The sequence below is a fragment of the Pseudoliparis swirei genome, chromosome 17 (genome assembly GCF_029220125.1).
Source record: "Pseudoliparis swirei isolate HS2019 ecotype Mariana Trench chromosome 17, NWPU_hadal_v1, whole genome shotgun sequence".
In the NCBI taxonomy this organism is placed as follows: Eukaryota; Metazoa; Chordata; class Actinopteri; order Perciformes; family Liparidae; genus Pseudoliparis; species Pseudoliparis swirei.
In genome coordinates, this window is record NC_079404.1 from 2,771,254 (window position 1) to 2,790,015 (window position 18,762).

Here is an 18,762-nt window from a genome sequence, read left to right on the forward strand (position 1 = left end):
CCTGAAATGCATCCAGTCACCTTTTTTTTAAAGGTTTAAAATGTGCATAATCATCCATCGGGGGTCTGAATGATTAATAATCTGTGAAAAGATGGATGTACCAGAGCCATCATCCACAATGTTATTATATGAAAACAGGGCTATTTTTAAATAAAGGAGCACAAAAGTTAATTTTCTTTCCCGTAAAAAATCAAAGTGAACATCATAATTAGTTCTGTGCCTCATAAGCAGACACTTGATCTTCTTCACCTCCCTCGATTTCAAACAGAATTCCCTTCTTTTCATCGGCGGAGGGATGATGTCATCGGCTGAGACCAGAGAGGACGCAACCCAGCATTTATCCCTCGTACTCCTGCTGCCCTCTAGTGGTACAACATGCGTATTACAGGCACTCCTCGCTCGCTGCACCTTTACCAATAAATGCCCTCACAAGGAGAATTGTTGCTGACTGTTTCATATATTTAGAAGTACGTTTAGAGTTCTTAAAAGAGGAAACAGGAATTAGAGTTCTTAATAGAGGAAACATGAAATAGAGTTCTTAATAGAGGAAACAGGAATAAGAGTTCTTAATAGAGGAAACATGAATTAGAGTTCTTAATAGAGGAAACATAAATTAGAGTTCCTTATAGAGGAAACATGAATTAGAGTTCTTAATAGAGGAAACATAAATTAGAGTTCCTTATAGAGGAAACATGAATTAGAGTTCTTAATAGAGGAAACATGAATTAGAGTTCTTAATAGAGGAAACAGGAATAAGAGTTCTTAATAGAGGAAACATGAATTAGAGTTCTTAATAGAGGAAACATAAATTAGAGTTCCTTATAGAGGAAACATGAATTAGAGTTCTTAATAGAGGAAACATGAATCAGAGTTCTTAATAGAGGAAACAGGAATAAGAGTTCTTAATAGAGGAAACATGAATTAGAGTTCTTAATAGAGGAAAGATGAATTAGAGTTCTTAATAGAGGAAACATGAATTAGAGTTCTTAATAGAGGAAGCGTGAATTAGAGTTCCTTATAGAGGAAACACGAAATAGAGTTCTTAATAGAGGAAAGATGAATTAGAGTTCTTAATAGAGGAAACATGAATTAGAGTTCTTAATAGAGGAAAGATGAATTAGAGTTCTTAATAGAGGAAACATGAATTAGAGTTCTTAATAGAGGAAACGTGAATTAGAGTTCCTTATAGAGGAAACACGAAATAGAGTTCTATGAACTTTCCTCTCGAGGTGCAACGATAAGTGTCAGGACATGGAAGAGATGTTTTGAATAGAGCAGACAGAACTAACTGGTACAAATTGCAAATGGAGAATGAAGAGTTGCAATATGTGCGTGTACATATGTGAGGACTAGATGGGGAGGGTCGTCAAGCCAGAGCCATGAGACGAGGACAGAGGATGACGTCGCCTGTCGGCGTTTTACAAAACGAGAGCTAAGGCTAAAAAAAATGCCATGTTTGTTCACAGAGTAGACACAACGACGTGACTGACGTCAAACACACAGCTGCTCTCACTCAATCAGATTTATTCATTAACACTCCAATCACATTACAGGTACACACCCACATTAACAATCACAGGTGTCAGTATTCAATCAATTAACAAAACAAGACAGAAACATAATACAAGTTGAGAGCACACTTGTTATCAATGTTCATGGTTTATATTTTCATATCCAGAGAAACCTGCCGACGCTCGTAATGCATGTTTGTTTTTTCCGGCGTGTCGCTGCAATTTCAAACGTCTAAATGACGACAGAGTCACTTAAACTGACGTTTAACTTTCACACACACGCGCAGATACACACACACACACAGTAGTGAAGGGCTTCCCTCAGGAGGCCTCGCCCACCTCAAAGCACTGATTGCCTGGATTGGATCCAGGTGTGCAGCAGCAGGAGGAGAAAGGAGCTTCAGGCAGAGGGAGGAAGGAGTCCGAGGGAGGAAGGAGCTTCGCAATGGCTGGCGGGTAATGTTCCTCCACACTTTTTGCCTGTAGTTCACTTTTTAAGGCGAGAAAACTTCAGGGCGAAACATTGCACATCATGCGCTGGTCAATTTTGAGAAATGTTTGCATTTTGCTTCCGTGACACAAAAAACATCCCAAAAAAACACATTTAAATAATCCACCAACAGTTATTCTTCAGATAATGTCTCATTTGTATATATGGAAAAACTAATTAACTTGTAATGCAATCAATGGGGACATTTTCATCTTTTTAGTTTCGATCGTTTACCACGTTAGTCGTGTGTTGGATGGAATATTTATGTTTTTTAAAAGACTTTTTTCAGACTGAGTCCGACATGTCTACTTCATGTCTCTCTTCTGAAGGTTGTCACGAGGCTTCATTCAGATATCCTTCATAGATCTAAAAAACATATTATTCCTAAAAACACGGCAAACAGTTTTTATTGTTTATTAGCCAACAGATTTTCTAATATATGGATGTATGTAAACCTTTTGACTCTTAACCTTTTAACAGAATGAAGAGATGCATTTGAATTCTGGCTTTAGCCCATGTGCAATGTTAAATAAGCACATTTAATAAGATATTGCATATCCAAACACACAATGTCAGAACATGTAATACAAAAATAATATTTGTATTTATTGTAAGTAACCCCGTTTCCACAGTAATGTTTCTGAGTTAACATGTTTAATTGTGAATTTTCTGGAGCTATTTACTTGTACCCACTATGTAGAATGTTTTTGAACAGCAATTCACCAAACTGTTCTTTACATATATGTAATTCTTTCATTTTTTGGTTTCTTTACTTGCCGTTTTCTTAAGAACCACTTGTGCCAAAGTGCTACGCTTCATTCGGAGCCTGACCCGAAAGAAGCCCATGAAGCCCGATGGCGAGGTGTCCAACTTCTGCCGGTGCCTGACCACCTTGGACCTGGTGGGGCTGGGCGTGGGCAGCACGCTGGGGGCCGGCGTCTACGTGCTGGCGGGGGAGGTGGCCCGGGAGGTGGCCGGCCCCAGCATCATCCTCTCCTTCCTGGTGGCGGCGGTGGCTTCCGTCTTCGCCGGCTTGTGCTACTCCGAGTTCGGAGCCCGGGTCCCCAAGACGGGCTCGGCGTACCTCTACTGCTACGTGACCTTGGGGGAGGTGTGGGCGTTTGTGGCGGGCTGGAACCTGCTGCTGTCCTACGTCATTGGTAAGTAAAAAAAAAAAAAAAAAGTCCAGCTTTCCACCAGGTGGCAAAAACCGGTGATGCTAATGTGGTAGTTGGAATGAGTTTATGCATGTATTGCCTTCTTTTTACTGACCAGCAGGGGGCGACTCCTCTGGTTATATAGAAGTATATGCTTCATGTGTTGAAGTTGCATTCTCTCCACTGACCACCAGGTGGCGACTCCTCTGATTGTATGGCCGTCTATGTAATGTCTCTCTTGATGTATTCGCTCAGTAAACATTGTAAACATGATAAGTTCATAGTCTCTACTTTAAAGTCTTCTCCACAGCTTGATGTTTATTCATTAAATGATCGATTTAGAGTCTTATCTTATTTGATAGTGGCACTACGCCCCCTGCTGGTGGGAGGTCCAACAATACAAAATGGCTCCTACAAGCACCTATTAAAATTCCAACATGACTAGACCAATGGTCTGTGTAACAATGAAGCCAAACACAGTAAAATAGTCCAAAAAGTATGAATCTAAATGTGTCGATGCTACTTTGTTCTTCTCAGGAACCTCCAGTGTGGCCAAAGCCTGGACCGGGACCTTCGATGACCTCTTGGACAACATTATTGCTCGAACTCTGGAGAAGCATACCCCGATGCAGTCGAACGGCTTGGCCACGTACCCCGACTTCTACGCCGCCGGGATAATTATGCTGCTGGCCGGTAAGATCTCTCTTTTTCATCGTTCTGATATTTGTGTTTTGAATTTGCCGACCTTTCTCTTTTCTAATTTCAGGGGTTCTTGCGTTCGGCGTGAAGGAGTCGGCCGTCATCAACACCGTGATTACGGGGGTGAATGTACTCGTATTGGTTTTCATCATAATCGCTGGCTGCATTAAAGGAGACCTCGGCAACTGGAGCATCAGTCGGGAGACGATCCTGAATGCAACTCTTCTCAAGGAGTGAGATTTTTCCTTTTTTTAACGCTCATTTGGGATTCAAATATTTTTGTCTAAATTGTGAATGCAGAAAATACTTTATTTTGAATGTAAATTATGGATATTTGGTTAATACTTCCATTAGATATGTCCCTTGTGAATAAAAGTCCATGACTCCTCTCTAGAAATCTTCAACAGTGCTCCTTCTATAATAACTAAAGGGTGACTCTCAAAATCATCCGGTTTTAAAAAGAATTTCCAGTGTCAAAGTGACCCGGTGATGGTTTTCTGTGTGCTAAAGGAATTACTAATGGCTAGTTGGTTTGGATTTAACAGTTCAAAATATATACTTGTATAAGCTAAAACGGCTAACTGAATGACGTCATGCTTCCTGTTTACTTTGTCTTAGTTAGTGGCATTATAGAGGAAAATAGGCTTCAATAACTACTGCTCTAAATACCTTCATAAACATGATTCTATTCTCCTTTATCCATTTTAATGGTTAATTGTACACGACTTTAATAAAGGCTCTTAACTTAAAATGACCTTTTGACAAGAGGAGTTGATGATTCTATGACTTATCCAGTTTTTCAAATGTGCTTTTGTTTTTGTTTTCAGCCTAAAGTTAGAACAATGAAAATACGTATATCTGTGCAAAAAAATAACTATTTGACGAAGAACTTTGATTATTTTGGGACGACAGATGAAAAATAGCCTCTTGGCTAACTCTGGCACATTTGCTGAAATGTTTTTATCAATGTGCACTGTCCCTTATAAAATAAACCATTATAAAAAAAATTGGGCTGCAATCAACCTGATTTGTGCTGAACAATAAAAAAAAAAAGATAAGTCCAACCTGTGAAAAGCAAGTTGAAAAATATTTGGCAGAGTTTTAGATTGGATATATTTTTTAAATGACAACGTGGAGCCTGTGCAATCACCTGAGTGCAGATATGTGGTATTAAAGGCTGCAGTGAGCTCGCTTTCCACTAGTCTTTCTAAAAGCGGGGTTGCAGGCCGTGACGTAAACATTTACACGATAAACAGGCATTTCGTCATTTATTTAATAATGAGTTGGTTTTATGTCTGTGTGCTTTTATAATGTGTAAAGTTCTCAACAAAGAATCTGCATTTCTTGCATTTATAATACCGAGTTTAAAAAATACTGAGCCTAAAATGATATCTATACACTAAATATCACATTTCATGGCTGTTTTTTTCTTTCTGCAATTCTACTATAGAATTTAAATGGATTTCTTTTTTGAAATTATTTCCCTGTTTAACTGAGCATTATGGTCTTTTGTTCTGTTCAACGCAATATGGATTCACATTAATGTTAGTCATGAATTGATGTTTCTCTGCAGGAACATGACGATGCACAATGACACGGTCGACTTTGGCGTCGGCGGCTTCTTTCCCTTCGGCTTCGACGGCACGTTGGAAGGAGCAGCGACTTGTTTCTATGCCTTTGTGGGATTTGACTGCATCGCCACCACGGGTACCTTTTCTTTTTACAGAGCACATTGTGTGTAAATTGACTTCGGCAGCGTTGCCTCGGCTGATGGAAACGCTCTTCCAAGGGGAGGAGGTGCAGAACCCGCAGAAAGCCATCCCCCTGGGCATCGTGACGTCCCTGCTGATCTGCTTCCTGGCCTACTTCGGCGTGTCGGCCGCTCTGACGCTCATGATGCCCTACTACCTGCTCGACAGCCACAGCCCTCTACCTGTGGCCTTCGAACATGTCGGCTGGGAGCCCGCGAAGTACGTCGTGGCGGTGGGATCCCTCTGTGCACTGTCAACAAGGTACCGGTCCGTCGCCCCGTGTCGGTTCCAGTTGCTTGTCTTAATCCTCCTGTTACCCATTCAATGTCTCCAAAAGAATGATTAACATATTTTTTTTTTGCTTCATATTTCATGACTTTAACCTAATTTCTTGGGGACAACTGGGAAAACCTAAAATTCACATGATGATATGTTTTCAATGTCCTGAACACAACTCAATTTGACCCCAGGCTGTTTTTCACTGTGTAAAACATATAAGGAATATCAACTTTTGAAATTTATTTAAAGATCTATTTAGGTAGTCAACAAACAAACATAAAGTACCTCACATTTAAACTTGGGAAACTATATTAATTCTAATCATTTTCTGGAGGTTTTAATTGCTGTGGTCAAAAAGGGTAAAAGATGTTGGTGCATTTGAAGGTAACAGGAGAGTTAAGTTGCCTTCTGTAACTGTGCCACCGTTTTTAAATGACCTAGCCATTGTTGGGATGCAGAATTTCTACTTGCATGGTAGAAAAGTGAAAATAATTTCTTTTAGCGCAGGTTTTACTATAATTTAGACGGTCTAAAATGAAATATTTGCTCGTGTATGCTGTTCTTGCGTGTGGACTTGATTGTCTGACCTGGTCGGTGTGTTGCCGAGCGCTCCCTTTGCTCGCGGTGCTGTCGTGTTCCCGCAGTCTCCTCGGCGTGATGTTCCCGATGCCTCGGGTGCTCTTCGCCATGGCGAGGGACGGCCTGCTCTTCAAGCCCCTCTGTTACCTGAGCTCCAGGCAAAGCCCCGTCGTTGCCACGCTGTCCTCGGGAGCAGTGGCCGGTACGCCGCAGTTGCAATCATATATATATTTTTTTATTTAATTTTATTTTTTACAGTGTGTGCACGAAGTTTGAGAAAAGGGTGCGATCGCGTATGTGAGGCTATCAAAGTTGATTAACCAAGCAGTTACGAGATACATTAATTGCCATTGAACAAAAAAAAACATGTTTTCAACCCTAAGTAGAGTTAACCGCCGGTTCTGCCGAGCGAAAGCGATGCTGAAGAGTCTTAAACCTGCATTCTCTCTACTGACCACCAGGGGTGACTCCTCTGGTTGTATAGATTCAAGATTCAAGATGTTTTATTTGTCACATACACACACAGGGTGTGCAGTGAAATGAAAGTGGCAATGCTCAGCAGGAATGCAAAGCAAACAGTACACACTATTACAAAAAAAAAAACAACACAATTTTTGTGTGTGTGTGTGTGTGTGTGGTGTGTGTGTGTGTGTGTGGGGTTGGGTGGTGTGGGGGGGTCGTGGGTCGGTTGTCATCCTGATGGCCTGAGGAAAGAAAGAAACTCTCCTCTCTCTCTCTCTCAGTTCTGTGGCGACTACCTGCCTGCTGCCCTGACGCCTGAGCTGAAACAGTCTGTTGTTGGGGTGGTGAGGATCCTTCATGATCCTGCATTCTCTGGTTCTGCACCTCCTGGTGTACAAGTCCTGCAGGGTGGGAGTGAGTTCCAATAGTGCGTTCAGCTGAACACTACTCTCTGCAGAGCCTTCCTGTCCTGAGCGGAGCAGTTGCCAAACCAGGCTGTGATGCTTCCTGGATCCTCTGGCAGCTGCCTGAGGTGGTAGAGGCGCTGCCTTGCCTTTCTCACCAGAGTGTCTGTGTTTGTTGACCATGTCAGATCCTCGTGATGGACTCCCCAGTATTATACCCCACCACCCTCCTCTCAGTAGTTAATCCCCAGTGGTGAGTACATCCTCTGGTTGTACCCTAGAAGTCCACAATCAGCTCCTTAGTTTTGGTGACATTCATGATGAGGCTGTTGTCCTGGCCAGAGTGACAGATCAGCAATTCTTCCTCCAGGTAGGCCTTCCGTTGGTCGTTGGATCAGGCACCACACCACTGTGTGTGTCATCCAACTTGATGATGGTGTTGTTGGCCACCTGGCCACACAGTCATGTGTGTACAGGGGGTACAGTAGGGGGGGAGGGGGGGGGGGCCTGGGGGATGTTGTTCAGGGTGAGGTGAGTGTCTGCCACCACCCCCCACCTGTGGGCTGGGCGGTCAGGAAGAGGAGGGTCCAAGCACACAGGGGGGTGTCTAGTCCCAGCTCAAGCAGTCAGGCTACTCTGGTGTTGAAAGCTGAACTATAATCAATGAACAGCAGTCTCACATAGCCCCCCCTCTGGCTGTCCAGATGAGAGAGTGTGGTGTGCAGTACCTGGGAGACAGCATCATCCGTGGATCTGTTTGAAGTATGAGCTTCATGTGTTAAAGCTGCATTCTCTCTACTGACCACCAGGGGGTGACTCATCTGGTTGTAGAGAATAAGTTATGAGAAATTGACTCTACTTCTCTCGATTTATTCCCACAGCAAACATGAGTTTATTGTCTTAATCTCTAGTTTAAAGTCTTCAATACAGCATCATTTTGTAAATCATAGTCCATTTGGAGTCAAACGGACCCTAAAGCAGAGCAGGCTGTAGGGCGGGGCTACAAGGTGATTCATGTGATGTCTTTACGTCACTTCTCCACATTCGATGGCTTCCCACAGACTCTTGCACTATTTGGTTCTCTTTGCAGCCGCCATGGTCCTGTTATTTGACTTGAAGGCACTCGTTGACATGAGTTCAATTGGAACCATCTTCGCCTATACCCTTGTTGCAGTGTGTGTTCTCGTTTTAAGGTAAGTACACTTGGATGTAAACTTAATCCGTTTGGTAAAAGATCATTTAACACTGGGAAACGGTGAAATGACAAATAGACCTGACGGGATGAGCTTGTAGATGGATCATCTTTAGCATGTTGCTTCGTCCTTTCCCCTCCCAGGTACAAAGAAGACCCTGGTCTTATCCGTCGGCCGGAGCCCTTCAGTGTGATGGGTCTGTTGAGGCCTCCCTCTCAACCCACCCACCGCACCTCCAAAAATGTCAACGTAGTCACCATCATTATTTGTAAGTTCTCTCATTGTTCTGCTTGTTTAAACCCAACGGCAACTCTTTCACAACGATCATCACAAAATACTCTATTCAAAAGTGTTGTGTCACCCAGACAATTTCGTGTTTTCCATGAAAACTCACTTTTATTTATCACATGAATTGCAAAATTAATCAAAAAATAAAGTCATGCCGTGGACAAGGTTATACATAATGATTTTTATTGTAAGTATTAATGTAGTTCTTCTTGTGGCTCAAAGGAATGCCCGTTTTACAGCTTCTCTCAGCAGCAAAACTGTTTTCAGCTGCGCTCGCATCAAAAGGGTTTCAAGGGTATTCTTCCCCTCCGTCTTCTAAGGCGATAACACAATGTACCATCAGAACACTGGAGATGGGCCTCTACACACCTCTGTAGAGACTTCATTACACACCAGAGAATAGTCATTTACACATTAACTATGTAGAGAGTGTTTATGATTAATTTCATGATATCTTCATTGAAAAAAACAGTGCTTTGACAAATAAGGACATTTCTAAGTGACCCCAAACTTTTGATGGGTAGTGTGTTGCCCTCATGAAATGTCAAGCTAACCAAAACAAGGATTTCCTCTGACGGCTGTGGTTCCTCCTCAGTGATGCTGGTGATCGTTTTAAGCGTCCTGCTGTCCGAGGGTCTGCTTTCCCTCCGCAGACGAGAGTTGTGGAGCACGCTGATCGTCTCCCTCCTCATGCTGGCGCTGGTCCTCGCCGTCGCCGTCGTCTGGAAACAGCCGCAGAACACGACGAAAGCGGCTTTCATGGTAAACCGAAAGGGCTGGTGGGCGGGACTTCATGCATGTGAGGATCTGCACCTGTTTTTTTTAATTTACAGCTCCAATGAGGATGTCTTGTCAGTTAGCGCGGCTATCTTTGAGATGTAGGAAGCTGGTTTTTGGGATGAGTTTGAGGGTTGAATCAAGGCCCGTCTGATACTTGTTGTTTATTTTATTCAGTCAATCAAATACCATACAATATTATTCTATATAATATACAAAAGAGAGACTAAAAAAGATATAGGTAGAAGCAAAAAATGCTTATAAATTAAAATCAAATAAATCAGAAAATATATATATAAAATAGAGGGAAAATAACAAAAAATAAAACAATTTATATATATAATGTGTGTGTATATATATGTGTGTGTGTATTTTATCACATTTATAACTCAATAATTGTTTTATAAATAATTCCCTTGAAAACCAAAAAGGAGTCCACCATTCTTGCATCCATTTCAACATTATTCCAAAATTGAACTTACTTCATACAACCCCACTTAAAACCTCCATACAGTAACGTACTGAACCTTTCATAATGTATGTTTGTGCAGGTTCCTGGTCTACCCTTTATTCCAGTTTTAAGCATCTTCATGAATACCTACCTGATGGTTCAGCTGGGAGGAGAGACTTGGATCAGCTATGCTGTCTGGATGGCAGTGGGTAGGCATGCTGGCTACAAGACCTCTAAATAACCAACTCTGTGGCATGTTGTTTGTATTCTTTCAGCTCGTCTTTATCATTTGTAGACGGTGGAGGGATCTAAATGCACAATGGTGTCTTTTCTTTAAAGAAAATCGGCTTCTTAAAAGCCTCAACTCTTTCCTTCCAGGCCTGATCATCTACTTTGGCTACGGGGTTCGTAACAGCGTCCAGAAGCAGCGGCTGCGGGACGCTCGCGTCCAGCTGCGAGCGGCCGTGAACCCCGACGTGGCGGCGTGAAGAAGCCGGTCAGAGTCTGGTCAAGGTCATCAATGAATGACCGTGAAACCCATTTTAGTATTTCATTCAGGCTTTATTTGGACCGACCCGTTTTGATGCATGTTTTTATGCAATTGCTTTGTTAAAAGTATTCTAACAGTATTATATGTTGTACGTATATAAGTATTGTCATATTATCCATTATGGCTCATCTGTCATTCAAGATTATGCAATCTTGAATATTTTAGTTTTAATGTCTGTACTTGACACCGACGAGACTTTAAAAAGATATTGATCTATGTTGTGCAAGTGATTTTAAATCGGTAAAATGATTCTAAATAAATTATTATTAATAAATTTGTGAAAAAGAAAAACCTTCACTCGAGTGGATAAAGAGTTGTAGCGTCTGGTCTTTTTCCATGAGCAATTCAAGCTGCATTACATTTTTATTTTGTACCACTTGAGGGCAGCAGGCAAGCTGGAAACACATCGACACACTGGGCAACCTTTATGTGAGGTGATGCAGCTTTGAGGGCCTACAATATTTAGTCTTGCTGCCCTTGTAATAATTACTATTAAATGAATTATGTACATGTATCCTGACTTGAATGTGGTTCTAGTAATTCCAGATGAAGCACAATAATCTTAAAACGGGATTAAATGGCCACAGCCCTGACATCGGGTTATGAAATCCTTTTAACCCTCGTGTTGCCTTAGGGTCATTTTGACCCGAATCAATATTACACCCTCCCCGCCTTTTAATTTATTTGACCCCATCAATGTTTAATGTGTCGTTCTTTTCGGTCAACAAAAAACAAACATAAAGTGCACAACACACTTAAAAAAAAAAATTATTATAATTTTAATTTTTTTTAATTTTTTAATTAAAATCAAATTAAAACCAAAAAATAAAAAAATATAGTAAATATAAAATAGGTAACAGGGTGAAACATTGAAAATGACCAAAAATGACAAAATGAAGGGATTGTAGAATATTGAATTTTCAAAAAAAACCCTAAGGTTAAAAGGCTTGTATTGACCTCTCAGGGTCCCTGCTGGACTACCCTCATTCCTACCCTCATCATACTGATGGCAGGAGCCACTAAGCAAGGCACCACCTGCCCATCGTACACCCACACACTGACGGATCGCACAGCCTTTTTTCTGGGGTGAAGAGTAAAGGACTCGTCATGAACCGAGGAGCCAGCGATCGATCCTCCGATTGAAGGATGACTCGCACGAACTTCTGAACCACAGTTGCCGCTAATCTATTCGCCCATGTTGCAGAATAAAACTAAAATAATGAACTTTTTCCACATTCTTTTACTGCCCCGATATTTTAGGGATAGAAGAAGAATGGATGACGATAACTTTGGGTACTCGCAGTACAACATCCCAACTTATACCCCAGGTGTCCCATGCAGCTCATTACTACAACCATCTGAGTGCCTCCACACGGAAACATGAAGGTGCCATCTGGAACCGAAAACGATCCTTCAGAGTGATGCCTTAGAAGAAGCGTTACTGGTTCCACAAAGAACCTTCAAGAAATTGTTCTTTAAGGCACCATTTCTGGTTCCACAAAAAATCTTTCCAATCAGGGTTCTTTAAAGAACCGTTTCCTTAAATAGTTCTTCAAAGAACCTATAAAGGTGTCTCAAAGAACCTTCAAAACATGGTTCTTTAAGGCACCATTTCTGGTTCCACAAAGAACCTTTCCAACCAGGGTTCTTTAAAGAACAATTTCCTTGAGTTCTTCAAAGAACCTTCAATAAATAATTCTTTAAGGCACCATTTTTGGTTCCACTAAGAACCTTTCAAACGAGGGTTCTTTGAAGAACCATTTCTTTATATAGTTCAAAGAACCTATAAAGGTGTCTCATAGTACCTTCAAAAATGTCTCTAAGGCACAATTTGTGGTTCCACAAAGAACCTTTCCAACCAGGGTTCTTTAGAGAACCATTTACTTGAGTTCTTCAAATAACCTATAAAGGTGTCTTAAAGAAAACCTTCTTCAGTAGGTGATGGTTCTTCATAGAACCACAAAACCTTTTAAAGAACCATTTACGAACCTTTATGTTTCTGTTTGACAGCCTCCCACAAAATAAATATCCATATTCTTCTTCCTTTGAGTCCTTTTTCCTGCAGCTGTGATAACCCGCCCGAGGACTAGCGATGACATTCATCTCTCTGCACAATCAAGATGTCACTTTCCACCTCAACGTAACTTGAAAACTGAAATTGCGATCAAGTAAAAACGTTTGCGTCTCTTTACTCTTCCTTCATTACGAGGCTCTCCGTTTTCTCTTTAATATTCCGTTCAGTCCTTTTTTTTGTATTCTCTCCATCCGCACGGCCGGCGCGCTCTCTCCCTCAATCACGGCTCTGATCGATGGTGCGATCGCCGAGGCCGCGGCTGTTAACTGGTGGCAATATACGGGTGGGGGGGTGGGGGGCTAATTTATGTAGCCAATCTTAGCGCTCATTTGTCAAGCATCACTCATCATTTGTGGAGCCCGCAGGACACGCGTACGCCCGTCTCCGAGGGGCCTGACATATGTTGTTTTGTTGTTTTGATTGCAATTAGAGGATGTGTCTGCGTATTAAAGAAGCGGTGGAACGTGACCGCCGCAATATGGCCGCACCTCGGTGCTCCCGGAGAGGGGGGGGGGAGGACAACCTGGGCGTGGAGGGTCCTCGGTGTGTTGTTGTCCACGACCGTAGCGAAAGTTCCAGATGAAAGATTTTGATTGTAAACCAAGATAAATGCATTAATATAGAGTTTTTAATTGTTTTTATTTAACCCTAAAATAACCTCAGGCTAATTCACCACGTAAGACGATAACGTTTCAAAATAAATTTAAAACAACTGATGCAATTAAGGGATGTAAGATAATATAAATTCATCTTATTTTAATTGTTACATTTTGAATGTCATGACAATCGATGTAATAGTTAAAATATATATATATTATTTGACTTAAGTGACATTCTGGGACTTAATGCGCAATGATGGGACATTGTGTATAATCTCATGGACATAATCATTTATCTTTATTGATCCGACCCGTTAACCTGGTGGTGTGTATATATGATAGCATTGTGTTTTTTTTTTATTTTTTGTTGTGTGTTTAATTTAATTTTTTCTTTTCATATTTCAGTCAACAACTCACATATATATATAATATATGATCTGATATGGCTTAAAAAAAAAAATAAGAAAAAAATATTAATAAAAATAAAGACAAATCACATTTGACCAAACACAATAATAATAACATAATAAAATACAAATAATAATTGAAATCCTCCTATTGACAGAGACGATGATTCATCACTTTATCAACGCCCCAAAACCCATTTAACTATCTTTAACTATCTTTAAGTCCAGGAATATCCAATGGTTATGGATATCATGACTTTATTTTACATTTTCAATGAAAAAAAATATAAAATTGTTAAATCAATGCAAAATGTAAGGGGGAATTAAATAGAATATAGAATAGTAAGTCTAGAACACGATTTCTACAACGCAACTCTTCTGGTCAGCGTGTTTTTTTTCTTCCTCATTACCAATTCAAATTTTTTAAACCCCCCATTTGTAATTAGTAAATGAGTTAGTGTAGTCAGAGAAAGCATCACAGTTGAGAACAAGTGAGCCAATCAGCATGCGGACGCGTTTCTCCATTTTTTTAAAGGCACTTCCAGGAAAAGCAAAAGGGCTTTAAAAGCAAATCAATAAATAAATATATTGGGGGTGATTTCTTCTGTTAAATTCAGTCTGTAAATATTAATCTTGAGATCAGCTGATAGTGATCAACTCCCTCAACTCTGCTGCTTGGCCGTCGTTTGGCTTTTTTTAGGGACGCTTCAGCTTCCCTACATTTATCTTTACTTGAGGAAAATGAAACTTAAACTGTCTCCAGTGAACGAGAGAATTTGAAATACAAGAAATAACTATCGACATCTCTCTATTCTTTGCAAAAATATATATTATTATTGTATATTTTCTCCATTGAATGGTATATTTGACACTGATTTAGTTCATCTTTATCTCCGTGATAGTTTCCAAATGAGCATAAAGTATCACGATGACCCTGAAATTCTGTCTCTTGTGTTATTTTATACTGATGGCAGAAAAACTACAGAGAAAAATCACTTTCTGATTGAACCAATCTATGAACTGTCGGAAACAATAGATACACAGGGCCGGAAACAAACCCCAACATGCCCTAAATTCGCTGGACGCCGAGTAGCGAGAGCCAATCGGCGTCGAGCTGCTCCTCCGTTGGTGAATCTAACTGCTGCTCTAGTGGAGCTGGAAGAGACATTCAGACGTAGAGGTGAAGGTCACCGAGCTGTGAGCCTACGGGTGATGTCATGGATAAATATATATATATATATATTAATGTAATGAACCCAAACACGAGGGCGCTACATGTTCACAGGTCTGTGGGACGTCCTCAACACGTATGAAGCAGAACTAGAGGTGAGTTCTTCATGGTGGATGAAGGAGATGATAACTGTTTCCACGGAGCAAAACCACAGAGATAAGCCCCGCCCCCTCTAAGCCCCGCCCCTCTAAGGTGCAAATGTCGCGAAAAAGCCACGAATATTCAAGCGAGTGGATTGCTGCGAATATTTGCAACGTTTTTGTTGTGAACGTAGCATCGTTGACTCTTCAGGATCTCGTGTTCCTCCCGTCAGTCTCTCTGCGGCTCACCTGAGCAGCTGCCACCACCACCACGAGTCCATCGGGACACACACACACACACACACTGCTCGCCGCGCAAAGCCTCTTCCTTATTAGCCGGCTCCAGATTGGCCGTCCCGAGGCCCAGATGCCCGCGACCTCCCGGCGCCCCCTAAACGCAGAGTTATTGTGATTAAAGCATGATTGGCAGCGGCGGTTATTAATTCTAATCTCGGGCACATATGCGGGGCAGCGGCGGCGGCGGCGTGTGCCAGGCGGACGCCACGCGGAGGCTAATTCGGTCTGACACGGAGTACACACACACACACACACATTGCCGATAGGCCACACACACTTTTCCCTCATGCACAGGAGAGGAGAGAAGGTTATCCTCTAACAAGACGGCATTTCTAAGCACTCCAACACAAAAGTGTCTTTTTCCTGGAAACCATTAAGGGCCCTCCGCAGCTCTTCAAGTACTTTTCATTTGAATGTTAGAAAAGCGGCGCGCGTTAAGCAAAATTATTTCCATCTCCGGGCCGCCATAAAGGTCTTACATGTTGCCACTACTTAGCAGGCAGAAAACTCAAGTGGATACAAATTCTATTTTTTTTCTCCCTCAGGGTAAAAAAAAAAGAAGCCTCGAGGCGAACGACGTCTCATCCGTCTTAATAAGTCTCGTCTCGGGTTTCGGGGCGTCTCTCTCTCTCGCTTTTTCCTCGGCAGCTGGAGAGTCGTCCCCCCCCAAAAAAAATTAACCGCGATATCGCTATAGGACACAGGTGTCAAACACAAGACCCGCGGGCCAAATCCGGCCCTCCGCATCATTTTAAGTGGCCCCTGTTTTTTGAGAACTCTGCCTGCTGCTTTTGGGTCCAAACCTTGCATCACCTAACATGAGGAAGGGGAAATGTCTTTCTTTCCCTACTCCACTTTATTAAACAATATTTAATATTTAAAGTGAAGCCAAAAGAAGAACAACATCCCAGCAAAGGCCTTCTTTTGGTATTTTAAGAGTTGAACAAAGTTATTAAGTTCACCGTTTGATTATTTTACTACACATACTGATCCAATAGGTCATACACACATTTTACACTCTCAAAACTATTCAAACGCAAGAATGTAATTATACTGAACACATGTTGGATAATTACAGCCAAATTTTGATTAATGTGCAAATATCAACTCCACAAGTCCCAGATATGAAATCCCTAATTATCACGATGCGTCGAAGCGGCTGAGGTATCATCTTTTTCATTTGATTAAAAATGAACTCGCCCATTTTCATTTTAAAGCCCAGGTCCTTGTTTCTCCACTGACTCTCCAGAGCGACTTCTCGAGGCTGACGACACGTCGAGCTCGGCGCAGGTAAAACCGAGAGAGTGACAGAAGTCGTTAAAGCGGCGGCGGAGACTCTGCAGACGAGGCTGCTGATGATAATTAATAGGCGGCAGTGCATTATGGGGCATTATGGAGGCCGCCCGTAAACAGCGTGCGGCGGAGGACGGAGGTGAGAGCGTTTTAACGGCGCCCGCCATCTGCACGTCAACGTTTAACGACAGCAAAACAGGCCTGAGAGGAGTCCTCTGCATTATTAAAGACACACACACACACACACACAGGGACGCACACACACACACACATTTACACGGACGCACACACACACACAAACGGACTCAAACACACAAGCACACACAGACTCACATGCATACACACACACAGACTCACAAACAGACTCACACACACATACAAATGGACTCATACACACATTCATATACACATGCACACACAGAATCACATGCACACACACACGCGCAGCCACACACACAGACTCACACACACACACACACACACACAAATAGACTCACACACACATTCATATACACACGCACACATAGAATCACATGCACACAGACTCACAAACAGACTCACACACACATACAAATGGACTCATAGACACAGACGCACACAGACTCACACACACATACAAATAGACTCACACACACATTCATATACACACGCACACATAGAATCACATGCACACACACACACAGACTCACAAACAGACTCACACACACATTCATATACATACACACACACAGACTCACACACAGACTCACACACACATACAAACGGACTCATACACACACTCATACACACAGACACACACAGACTCACACACACACACACACATACATACAGACTCACACACACATTCATATACGCACACACACAAAGAATCACATGCACACACACACGCGCAGCCACACACACACAGACTCACACACACAGACTCACACACAGACATAAACACGCACACACACACTAAAATTGATGTTTCTCTCAGTAATTATTCTTAGAATAAAAGAGGATTGTTCGTATCACCCTTTACCGTCCTTTCATTTGTCTATTTCCCCTCCTCCTCCTCCTCCTCCTCCTCACCTCCTCCATATAGTATCCTTCGCTCCTCATCCTTTCTCCTCCCCACCTCTTCTATTCTTTCTCCCCTCGTTCCCTCACTCCAAATAATTCTTCGCTCTTCTAAAATAAACGACTGAAAACCGCTTCTTCTCTTTCCTCCTCTTCTCCAGCACATCTGGAGGTGTCATTTGAAACACCCATCCCTTCAGGAGCTGAGACACACACACTCACACACACACACACACACACACACACACACACACACACACACACACACACACACACACACACACACACACAGTGTGGACACCCATTACCTCTCGTGTCATTACTATAATGTTATTTTTATGCGAATTCCACATGAAACAGAAAAAGAACACCGAGGAGAAAAAAACCAGCCAAAGCAAGTGAAAGCCAAAGGGACGCCCGGCGCCCGAGGAGCAGAGAGCAATCTTTCATTTATTCAATTAGCTAACGAGGCGAGGGAGCCAGACACCGACGGAGGATTGATGGGGGGGGAAAACTTCTCTCAGCAGGCGACGCTTGCTCAGGACTTTTCCTCCTGTCTCTCTCTCTTTTTTCGCTCTCTCTCGCCGTCTTTATTCGGGAGGAAAAGTTCACCCCGGGGAAAAGAGAGGGAGCTGAAGGGAGGAGAACGTGAGGGTGACCTTGAGCAGCTGCTTCCTGTCTTGGAAGTTAAAAAAAAAAAAAGCAAGAAAGCATCGAACATCTGATGAAGCTTCTTTCTAATGTGTTCAGCTGTGCTTCTTTCTCTCTTTTGGGATTCACTTCTTTTTTTTAAAACAAGATCACGATTTAATTCAGTTTAGTTTATTTTGAAGGCTATAGTTCAAAATCCCAAATTGCAAACTCCCCTCAGAGGGCTTTACAATCCGTACACATACGACACCCCTGACCTTTGACCTCACATCGGATCAGGAACAACTCCCCAAAAAACCAGAACAAAAACTTTCATGGGGAAAACAAAGGGAAGAAACCTTCAGGAGAGCAACTGAGGAGGCAGGAGGCAAGAGGCAAGAGGCAGGAGGCAAGAAGCAGGAGACAAGAGGCAAGAAGCAGGAGGCAGGAGGCAAGAAGCAAGAAGCAGGAGACACGAGTCAAGAGGCAGGAGGCAAGAAG

General features: G+C 42.1%; 1 protein-coding gene across 1 annotated transcript; it reads left to right on the plus strand.

The window, feature by feature from the left end:
* Positions 1-1,956: 1,956 nt before the first annotated feature.
* LOC130207548 (cationic amino acid transporter 2-like) lies at positions 1,957-10,529 on the plus strand. Its single transcript, XM_056436194.1, has 12 exons — positions 1,957-1,967; positions 2,791-3,161; positions 3,696-3,851; positions 3,925-4,090; positions 5,431-5,564; positions 5,647-5,869; positions 6,532-6,668; positions 8,423-8,525; positions 8,669-8,793; positions 9,409-9,575; positions 10,142-10,250; positions 10,420-10,529. The coding sequence occupies exons 1-12, from the start codon at positions 1,957-1,959 to the stop codon at positions 10,527-10,529; spliced, it is 1,812 nt and encodes a 603-aa protein (XP_056292169.1).
* The last annotated feature ends 8,233 nt before the right edge of the window (positions 10,530-18,762 follow it).

Coding starts and splice junctions, on each gene's coding strand:
- LOC130207548 (XM_056436194.1), top strand. Junction 5,565..5,646: donor TGACTGCATCGCCACCACGG/GTACCTTTTCTT, acceptor CGCTCTTCCAAG/GGGAGGAGGTGCAGAACCCG. Junction 10,251..10,419: donor TGCTGTCTGGATGGCAGTGG/GTAGGCATGCTG, acceptor CTTTCCTTCCAG/GCCTGATCATCTACTTTGGC.